The following is a 10,821-nucleotide window of genomic DNA, read 5'->3' on the forward strand; positions in this document are numbered from 1 at the left end:
TTCCAAGGAGCTTGAACCACACATCATAGGCAGTCTTCAAAGTCTAAATGGCTGGAGAAATGTCCTTTGTAAGACATTCCGCAATGGCCGACATTGCCTTCACATTAGCAGTATCCCAATCGACACGATTTTAGATACTCATCATCTTGAACGGGGGTGTACCTGTTGTTAGGATCCCTTGTAGGACGGGGCTCCAAGCCGTCGACAATGTCCCATAAGCCTTTCCCTGAGAACTAGAGTCGCATAATCAGGTTCCAATGGGCGTAGTTATTGCCGTTTTGTTTGTCGTTGGCCCTCGAGCAAGGGGGGGGCATGTTGAAGTTGCAAGATCTAGAAATAATGCCTTCTCGTACTCCAAAAGCCGCACAATCTCCAAGCCGCTCCTCAAAATCTGCTATCCCTCTCTTGAGCTCCACGTTGTACTTCTCCCAAGTCGTCACAAAGCACTTCAATAATGGCTGCAAGGTTGGCACGAAGCCGCTCCCCAAGAACAATGCTCTCCGGAAAATTCCACTCCAAGACAATCCGCCCCTCAAGAGGGAAGGGTTTCTTACACAAATCCAAACTGTTCACAAAGATCTCCACTACTCTTTGCTCACCAAGGGCCTCGTCAAAAACTTGCCTCCCCAAACTACTCTTCTTAGTTCTCTGTGCCCAGCATTTCAAAACACTAGGCCTCAAGAGGGAGGATGGTGTTCAGTGCCGACGAGGCGTCTTTGTTGCAAGACTGCGTTTTAGAACGTAGGGTCGAGGTGGCTGGTGAGAGCGGCGCCAGCAGTTGAGCTACGGCAAGCATTTTAAAACGCACATACAAAGTGAGCGGTGAAGGCGTTGTCGACCATTGTTGGGAAGAGCTATGGACTTCGCGTTTTAAAACGCTAACGAGTTGAAGGCTTGCGACAATGGCAACCAGGAAAGGGAGGGACAGAGCAATGCTGAGTTGTAGCGTTCTAAAACACTAACAACAGGGAGTGGGAAGGAAAAGTGTCGTGACGAAGGAGTCTTCACGAGCTCTTCTCACTTGCTGCTCCATTGTACAACTCCTCCTCTGCCAAGGCTCTTCAAGAGCACGGCTCTGATACCATGTCAAAGTCGACAATGGGGAAGCGTAGAGACCAAGGAGAGTGAGCACTAGAGAGAGAGAGAGAGTCTCCTAAACCAATCAACCTTGGCAATGAATAATCGAATGTTGATACAATGGGGGCAAGCAAGTCACATAAATCAATTACCGAAGGTACGCAGTTTGCCAGTTTCATGAGCGATATTGGCCAAAAGACTAGATTTTGACCATTGGCAAAGTATAAAGGGCAACTTTTGTAAATTGAACCAAAGTTTCTAGATAATGAAAGTGATCGCTCTATCGTTATGAATACCCTATCTACTCTCTTGCTTCTTGTGCTCATATCTCCCTCGTGTGAAGTGCTATTGCAAATCTGAAACCGGCATTGTGATCACAAGTGAAAGCTCTTCAATTTAACATAAGTCTCTCGCAAAGTTTCTATATTTTTGGTGCGGCCATCTCTTGCTATTTTTGCTCATTTCTCTTAATTTATGCATCCATTTGGAATTTTGAGCATAGGAAAGGATAGAGTTCCTGGCACTTAGTGTGGATGACCAAGAATACATGTCTGCTTGTAAATATCAAAGAGGTGAATAGCTCCATCATGCGACCTTCGCCATACTAATCAATAAATCAGATAAAATGGGCTGTAACATACACAAACAGTAGAAATTTGTGCCTCTCATGTCATTGAAACATTCAATAATGATCTAGAAAATCTGAGATTCTACCAGACAAGACCTTGTGGCACAATAGTAGGGTCCAGTTGAAACTAGAGGACAGACATTATGCTCTCACATAAAACTTCACTTTTGAAAGAAAAACCTTCTGATATTTTTCATCAACTGTGATTGAGCCAGCAAATAATGTCTGTATAAAGTTTTAAGATTTAGACAGCACTTAAGAAAGGAACGACTTCCATACTGCTGGTTCAAACTAGCTTCTGAAACACTTGGTGCTTGAGAGAACATAGCTGCTGCAAGCGTTTTAATAAAACTGATAGCCGTACACCATTTCACAATAGTCTTTCTGGCGCTCCCAAAAAATTCAAAAAAGGAAGCAAAGCTAAGAAAGCCTACAGTAAAACTTGGCCTAGAACAAAAGCCCAGAAGAGACTTACCTGGAAGTTTAATGCAGCTTGAGGGTCATTAGGATTCTTGTCTGGATGCACTTTCCTTGCCTGCAACCAAAATAAAGAGGAAAAACACAGAAACATCATTGCAATAGAATGTAAAGAAAAACACAGTTTGTCACAAATAGGCATTAAACTATTAACTGCTCTTGTAACGAGAACTTTTCTTGGTTGATCTTTGTCAGGACCTACTTATAACAGTCAAACATAACTGCTCGCTCAGAAAAATATGAGCAAATGCTAGTAGGATTCATCACACGCATAAGCATAAAAAACTAAGGTAGGCATCAATGCGAGGGTTTCCGGGAGAAGACCTTCATGTAGTAGGCTTTCTTGATCTCCGCAGGCGTTGCATCTGTAGCGACACCTAATATCTCGTAAAACTCCGTCTCTTTCACCATCTCTGCAGAGCACGGGTCAAAGATTGCTCCTCGCTCTTGCTTGCTGCAGCTGATTCAGAAATGAAGCGAGATCGATCGATCTCACTCTCTCTCTGCTTCTGCTAAAAGTCGACTTTACGTGAAGTGGAGGACGTAAAGCGTGTCTTGCCGGTGCGTGGTCGGAATCGCCTTCGCACGTGTGCTTCCAGATCACACACACACACACACACAGTGGTGTCGTCTACGTGTTGGACGTACATCATGAGCTCGAACAAATTTTTGACTCTCAATTTTTAAAAAATTTAAAAAAATGACGGTGATAAAATCTAGAAAATACTTTGCAATTTACCTCTTGAAATCTTTTTTTTTCCAAATAAATATTCCTAAATGGCTTAAAACATTAAAAGATATTCATAATTCAAAGATTCCCTCAATAACAACAAAAACGATGCGCTAGTCTAAAGCACGTGATTGGACGTGAAAAAGATGGATATAACTTTGCGTGAGAAGAAGAAGAAGACGAAGAGAATTTTAACGTCGTAGGAAACTATCCCAAGGGACCTTAAAGATCTAGCTGACGAGGAGAGTTGAACGAGCGAGAGAGAGAGAGAGAGAGAGGACACTTTAAAGAGAAGAAAACGCTAAAGAAAAGATAAAGGAGAAGAGAAACACCTCTTTATATAGACACATAAGGTCTTTTGACTCTCCACGTTAGTATGCCTTTTGATTTTCCACCTTCATTTGTCTTTTCATTTCTTTTCTTTTTTTTTGCAAAACTCACAATTGTGAGTGGATAGTATTAAGAACATCATAAATATACACCAACCTCGACCTCAGACCGAGCCTTGAGGGTCAAAGGATTACAAGTTTTCTGCTTGACAGAGAAACCACAGCTACTCCTAGGCTTTACTTATTACAAGATGTCAGCATGACATGTATTGTTCTAGACCAATCCTCTGAGGCTTGTTTGCCTCCGATCTTGTGGATCGTGAGTCTGCTCTCTTATATGATTTCACAAAAGCTTGCCACAGCCAGATCCCCCTCAAACACGCGGCGGTTCCTTGCTTGCCAAATATGGTGAAAGAAGTAGTACCTGATTATTTTGAGTGCAGACAAGAAGAGCGGGACTTCCCAACATGTTACTACCAAAGAACAGATCAGTCTTGAAGAACTTAATTCGCCATGTCCTTTGAATCCACTTGCATATTTTCCTAATGCCATTGATTGCCTGGCATCCCAGGAAAAGGTGGGCTAGGTCTTCACTAGCTATTCTGCCTCCCTTCTGCGATTTGTAAGTGGTCTACAACATTGTTCTCCTCCGTGAGAAGAGGCGAAGCTGCAGCGACAGGCGACTCCATAGCCAAATATCGTATGAACGTCATCACTAGCAGGCCGAGAAGAGACAGCGTTAAAAACTAGTCCGAGCCACCATTGCTTCTCGTGAAAGCTCCCATCGAAGGTTTTAGACTCTTAGTTCTGACAATGACATAGGAGATAATTTGCATCAACTACATCTTCAAAATTCAGAAGGTAGAGCCATCGCCATCTTCATGTAATGGGCTGCACGATCACAGTTAATAATCACGCTTACAAGAACTAAAGTAAATAATGGCTTTTGCTAGTGCCCTTACTTTCTAAAGTAAATAATCATTGTTCAGTGTTTCTTCTCAAGCTTCCCATTTTGTTAAATTTTTGGTAAAGCAAAGGTGTTGCTTGTGTGGGCAACCTACTTTTTGTAATCTGGGTTAAGTTTTGAATAGAAGGGGGGGTGTTAATGAGGCGTTTCATCGTGCCATGGCGAGCTCCTCTAAGTCGTCCTACACCGAAGTAGTGGCAAGCAAAGAGCAGCCCGACGCTCTGAAGGCTATCGATCCGACAAGCGACTTTGTGAAACCGGGCTCCCTTACTGATCTGAGTAAGGAGGAACTGAAACAAAGAAAGACGCAGGTGGAAAAAGACCTAGCGTCAATCCTTTGTGCACTATCATTGAACAAAAGGCCGCGCGAAGATTCGGCGACACAGGAGGATGCTGCTGAAGTGGCCAAAGGGGATAGAGCTTTCCAAGCACTCAAGAAGGCGCTCCCGCGGTGTGTCGAGGTGGGAGATGCCGTTACGGTGGTTGTTCCCCCTGCCATTGTGAAAAGACAACTTGCGGAGGTTGCAAATTCCACTCTGGTCTTCGGGTTTACGGGGAGAGTTCCCAATAGAATTGAGCTCAGTAACTGGCTCTGCAGTCCACTGGTTTTGAATCAGCACGGCTCGGTAATGCTCACCCAATATATAGCAAAAGGATTCGTGTCAGTTCAGTTAACGACAGTGCAATGGTTGATAGGGTTTTGGCGAAAAGCCCACTGTTCTTCAATCGCGCGCTGGTGTGCGTGCTCCCTTAGGACCCTCTGTTTGAATCTAATGAGGCATTCAAGGATCTCCGCCCAGTATGGGTGGAGTTTGTCAACCTCCCCGTATGGCTTAAAAAGAACTTGAAGGACCTCGCAACTTCGCTTGGTGATCCACTTTTTGTCCCATCTGCTAGAGCCTTGGGTGTAGCAACAAACAAGGTCTGTATCTGGTGGGATTTGCGGAAGCCACAGCCAAAGAACTTGGTGGTGAATGTTGGGGTAGGACTAAAGATCATTCCTCTGAACTTTAACACTTCTTCGAGGCATGCTTCAAATGCAACAAATTCGGTCATTATGCGAGGGCATGTCCCGCTGAGGTGCTAAAGCCTACTGACCAGGTGATGGAGAGAAGCGAATTAGAGGCTACCCCACAGGGTGGCACAAATACAGTAGATCCAACAAAGAAGCCGACTGAAAATCTTGGCAAGGCAGAGGGTGGTCAAAATAAAGTCAACTCGGATAAAGATGTGGAGAAACAAGATCATGGCAACTGGGGTAAGGGCAAGACCACCCAAAGCTATCGCTTTTCATCCACCACTCAGTAAAGAATGGCCACCCCAGTAATGCAGAAGATCGTGATGTCTCCAACTCTTAGGTCAAAAGATGAGGGCTGGCAACAAGTATCTCATATTTCATGTAAACGGTTCAAAGCGCAGGCTAGGACCTTGGGACAAATCAAAGGTCTCCCGCCGGATTTCCCAAAGCCTCCTTTCCTATATGACAACATATTCGAAGTTTTCGGGAAGACAAATCAAGAGGACCTTTTCACTTCTAAGCTGGATACCATGCAGGTTCCAACAGAAAAGGAGCCAATGGAAGAGGACAACCTGAATGGGAACTATGTTGAATAGTTCTCGGAGGCAGAAGAATTTGGCCCCCTTTCCCAATGATGGATTCTCTCTCTATTCAATCTTGGAACGTGAAGGGATTAAAAACCCGGAAGAAGGGCACTCTCTTCTGGGAAGAAGTGAAGAAAGAGAAGGCAGTCAATTGCTGGGCTATCCAAGAGCACCATTTGGATGCTCGTAGCAAGAGAAAACAGGCAGTAGGAAAAAAACTTATCTTTTATGGGGAAGGAAGTGATGGTTTCAATGGTGTCTTGTTCATTGCTAAACAGAGATTTGGAGCCAAAGATGGTTCTAAACCACCCCTCCGGACGAGTCCTTGGTGTTAGAATCAGACGGGACAATCAACCTATCACCATAGTAAATGTTTATGGCCCTTGCAACGCAAAGGATAGAGCTAAACTATGGATGCATCTCAGGGATACTCCGATCAAAGGGGAGTGGCTGATGGTTGGAGATTTCAATATGGTCGAGAAAAGCAAGGACAGAACAGGCTCTGCCAGTATAATGGCTGGCTCAGAAAAGTCTAAATGGTTGAGCTTATGTGAGAAATGGGCTATGATTGACTTGTGGGAAGTGGGCCCATGGAACAGCATGCCTGGATTCACTTACACAAGCCTTCAGTATGCCCGCATTGCCTCTCGGCTGGACATATGCTACTACTCTCATCAAGCTGACTGGATCTCATCAACGTTAGAGATGAAGGTAATCTCAACAAAAAGCCTCTCCAATCACATGCCATTACACTTACAACTCAAGAAAGATAAAGGGGAGGGGGGGGGGGGGGGGGGGGGGGGGGGGGGGGGAAAGCTTCTGGTTACAGGGACACACCTGTTCAAAGACCCTCTCTTCAGAAGCATCACCAAGAAAGCGTCAGGAAAGCTCAAGAAAAATGTGGGGATGAATAAGCCTAGTGCTTGGAATTTATTTGTTCGGAGTGTACAAAAAGCTATCAAAACTTCGGGTCCTTGGGTTAAAAAATCCAATGAGGCACATATCAAACATCTCACAGAGGAGGTAGCGCAATTAGCCTCTAGGAAGGCTTCCGGACTGGCTACCGAGGATGAGCACAAGCGATGGCTTGAAGCTAAATCTCACCTGGCCAACAAACAGCTAGAGGAAATCAAGAAGGCGAGATTGCTCTCTAGGGAAACTTTCCTTCAACCAGAGCCTTCTAACCAAGCACATTTTTTTGGGGCTCTGAGAGTGAGGAAGAGTCGAGGCCGGTGCAAGTGCTCGATGATGAGAAAGGGAATACAATTCAAAACCAAGATGAGATGGCTGGACTTATGCTCAATTATCTCAGCCAGATTATTGGCCAACCAGAGACCCAATCTCAGGAAGTGGAAGAAGCCCGAGCGTCTTTACTTGGGAGTGTTGAAAAGAAGGTTCCCAGGAGAAAGCCAACCGCATGGAAAAGGCCTTCTCTGAGGAGGAATGCTCAGTGGCACTAAAAGCTCTTGGCAATGAAAAGTTCCCCGTTTGGGATGGACTGATGGCTGAATTCTTCAGGGAATTTTGGGATGATCTCAAGGGTCCAGTCACACGCATGGCCAATCAAGCTGTTTCCGAAGAGTCATTGGATGCAAGTGTTAAGAGAGGGCTTATCAAGCCCATCCCCAAACAGATGTGTTGCTCTCAACTTAAACATTGGTGTCCCATTACAATGATGTCAGTAGCACACAAAATTATTGCTAAGGCGATAGCTCTCAGACTTGCCCCCCTCCTAAGTCGAATCATCTCTCCCAATCAATAGGGGTTCATTAAAGGGAGATCTATATATGACAATATCTTGACAGCAATGGTAGGAATAGAGTATGCATCCTTCTCCAAGCAAGAGTGCATCTTGCTGCAGCTAGACCTCGACAAAGCCTATGATAGAATAGAATGGTCCTATATAGAAGAAGTCATGGGAGCTCTGGGCTTTGGGCCTCGCCTTTGTCACCTCATACGCACACTAGGCGTTGGCAGCCAATTAGAAATCCTATTTAATGATAAAATTGTGGGCTCTTTTGAGGTTAAAAGATCTATTTAGCAAGGATGTCCCCTGGCCCCCTTGCTTTTCGCCATCGGGTTGCATCCTCTCATTACGATGCTCGAAGCCAGTGCTGCATGGGGAGAGATTCAAGGTCTCGCATTACCGGGCAACGATCATCTACTACTGGCCAGAATGTTTGCAGATGATTCGCTCCTATTCTTAAAGGCGTGCCCTCAAGTTGTCAGGAGAGCTCTGGAGATTGTGCAAACATTTGCCGTGGCCTCGGGATCCAAGTGCAATATAGAGAAGTCAAGGCTTATCTCCCTATCGAACAATGACTCTTTTGACCCAATAGTCTGGACAGGAGAGATTATCTCAAAAGGGAATGTATTCAGACACCTGGGAGCCCCTGTAGGGGTGGATGTAACCCACAGGCAAAGATTTCAATGGGTCCTTGAAAAAATAAACTAAAAAATGAGAAGATGGGAGTTTGTTCTCCTCCCCTTCCAAAGCCGGATTAGAGTGATTAATGCTTTTATGATCTCGTGTATTGCTTTTCTCAGCCCGTGCTCAAGATGGCTAAGTGTAACTGGAAATAATTCTTAAAACCAGTGAAAAGGTTTCTTTGGAATAACAACACGAAAACCTCCCGGTCATGGCAATGGGCTAGATGGGAGGTAGTTGCTCACCCAGTAGACCATGGAGGGCTCGGTATTCTTAACCCTGTATCCCATGTTGAGGCCCTTTGTGCCAAATTTATGGTCTCGTTGGCTAAACAGGACCAAGCTTGGGCTATCATGACCAAGGAAATGCTTGATGCAGTAAAACTGGGATCGGAAGGGGGAAAGTGGAAGGGGGTTGTGATGCACGACAAACTTCTCGCCCCGAACTGGTCTTATCTTAGATCTGGTGGACTCTTAGGGGAGCTAATGAGGAAGTGCAAAAGATCAGCTGAGGTTTGGGAATGGGGGAAGCAACTAGATACAAAATATTGGGGCCGCCGCAAAGCCCCTATTAGAGAGAAATGGCTAGGAATGTGAATAATAAGGGGCTCATTCGACTAGAGCAATTCTGGGATGGCAACAGGAAGTGCTGGAAAAGTGTTGACTCTTTAGACATCCAATTTCAAATGAATGGCTTTGAGATCTTACTAGTCTACAAGGTGATGAAAGAGCTTGATAAGGTGGTGATGCCAATTTGTGGATCCAACTTTGAATGGGACGCTTGGAGATGGCCCAGGAGTAGCCTCTTTTGGAAACCACATTCTAAAGGCATTTACCATGCATTAATGCACGAGGCTAATTGGTATAGCCCCCTCAACAAATTATGGAAGAGGCACTGGTTGTCTTTTCATCTCTTAAACTCACCCTTCACTTATGCACTTAATATGTTTTGAAATATTTTTTATTTTTTTGAGATTGGGGAGACCTAGTGAGTGTATATATATATTACGAAAACAAAAAAGATATAATGAAAGCCATGCTTCAACCGAGCCATGGCATCTACCAACAACCGACTCACAACATCATCCTAACCATACGAATGTCACATACATCGGCTAACAAAGGGAGCCACCCTGAGACCGTACACAACCTCCCCACCACACTGGACCAACTCAGCAATACAACAGCCACACGCCCACCTTAGCACACAAAATCGCGATCTCCCCAGCTGCAAGAAACTTGCCTCAACTCGCTACCTCCCTTGACAAGCTTGACTCGTCTCAGATCTTGCCTCTCCACACAACATCGGGAAACTCTAAAATTTTAAAGGTAATGGGGCATTTTACCTCTTAAATCTTCCATGTGAGACTTTTCGAGCTTTAAGAAATAAATTTATTTCAAAGCATTCTCAAAGTCAACTATAAATTTTAGAGTATAAGAACCTTTTAAAACTGACAAATTCCTACAAAATTTGGATGATTTGAGTGCAAAATTCTATAATCATAGCTTTCACATTTTGTACATGTAGGATTTTCAATTCTTTAAGGAAGACTATTGACCACTAACCATGATGAGTATGTACTTGCTAGAGCTCAAAATTTTTAAGCATCTCACTTGTGAAAACTATAATGCATGTCATAAAAATCTAATATCTATCAACCCAAATGATTTTCTCATATTAAACTAATCATTTAATGTGGGAGAATAGAAGGGAACAAGGGTTAGAATATAGACATGTGCTTACGGGTCTATCTCAACACGGAGCCAATGGTAAAGGGGTCCAAATAAGATATGATCTGTCAAAGAGCAATTGGGGCTTAAAAGGCCTTAGGGTTTGCTTCATTAAAAAGACCTCCAAAGATTTGTGTAAAAGTCCTTAGACCTTAAGTTAAGCTAGGGCATTGCTTGAGGTGCTTGATGATTAAAGTGCATGAGATGCTTGACAACTAAGGTGTAACTTAAGCTAGGCATGTGATTGAAGGTAAAAGTCCATCCCTACAAGGAGGGGGCCAACCCTTGAGGCTAGGGGGATGGTGAAGAGAGAGGCCATGCTTTCGCTATTTGCATGCATGATGACTAAGGTGCTTGAGGTGATTAAGCAACTAGGGGGCCAAGGTGCTTAGGGATAGAAAGTCAATACCAATGCCTACAAAGAAGGGGCGATCCCTACAAGGAGGGTATTTGCATGGATGACCTTTTCCTCACCCAAGGAGCACCCATTGCTAAAAGAGGCAAATTGGACACATGTCAAGCCCCTAGCTAGGTTGCCCCCATAATGTGCCTAAAGCCTATTGGTTCTCTTAAAGAGGTCCAATAATAAATTAGTTAATTAAATAAATTTTTAAAGCATTTATCAAGCTCTCTCTCTCCCTCTCTAAGAGGAAAGGGGGACACTTGTCCCAAGGCTACCCGAATTGCTTGATATGCATTTTGCATGTAATTGGCCAGGTTTGCAGGGGTCCAATGAGCTTCTAGGTTGAGCTAGAAGAGGGGGTCGACCAAAGCAAGGAGGGGGGTTGCTTGGGGGGTATACTCTCCCACACACACACACACACACACACACACACACAAACTCTTTCTCATT

General features: G+C 44.3%; 1 protein-coding gene across 2 annotated transcripts in view; it reads right to left on the reverse strand.

The window, feature by feature from the left end:
- The window catches only part of LOC147463610 (chaperone protein dnaJ 10-like), a 37,212-nt gene extending 34,432 nt beyond the window's left edge, over positions 1-2,780 (reverse strand). The window contains exons 1-2 of one of the 2 annotated variants that reach the window (XM_086489836.1): positions 2,507-2,780; positions 2,181-2,240 (exon numbers count right to left, since the gene is read on the reverse strand). In XM_086489836.1, coding sequence (XP_086345962.1) covers positions 2,181-2,240; positions 2,507-2,593 — 147 coding nt within the window. In that variant the 5' untranslated portion in view covers positions 2,594-2,780. The remainder of the gene's footprint in view (positions 1-2,180; positions 2,241-2,506) is intronic. The other variant, XM_086489827.1, reaches the window with a different exon arrangement.
- Positions 2,781-10,821: the final 8,041 nt, after the last annotated feature.

Source organism: Adiantum capillus-veneris, chromosome 2 (genome assembly GCF_014529385.1).
Source record: "Adiantum capillus-veneris isolate H3 chromosome 2, ASM1452938v2, whole genome shotgun sequence".
Taxonomy (NCBI): Eukaryota; Viridiplantae; Streptophyta; class Polypodiopsida; order Polypodiales; family Pteridaceae; genus Adiantum; species Adiantum capillus-veneris.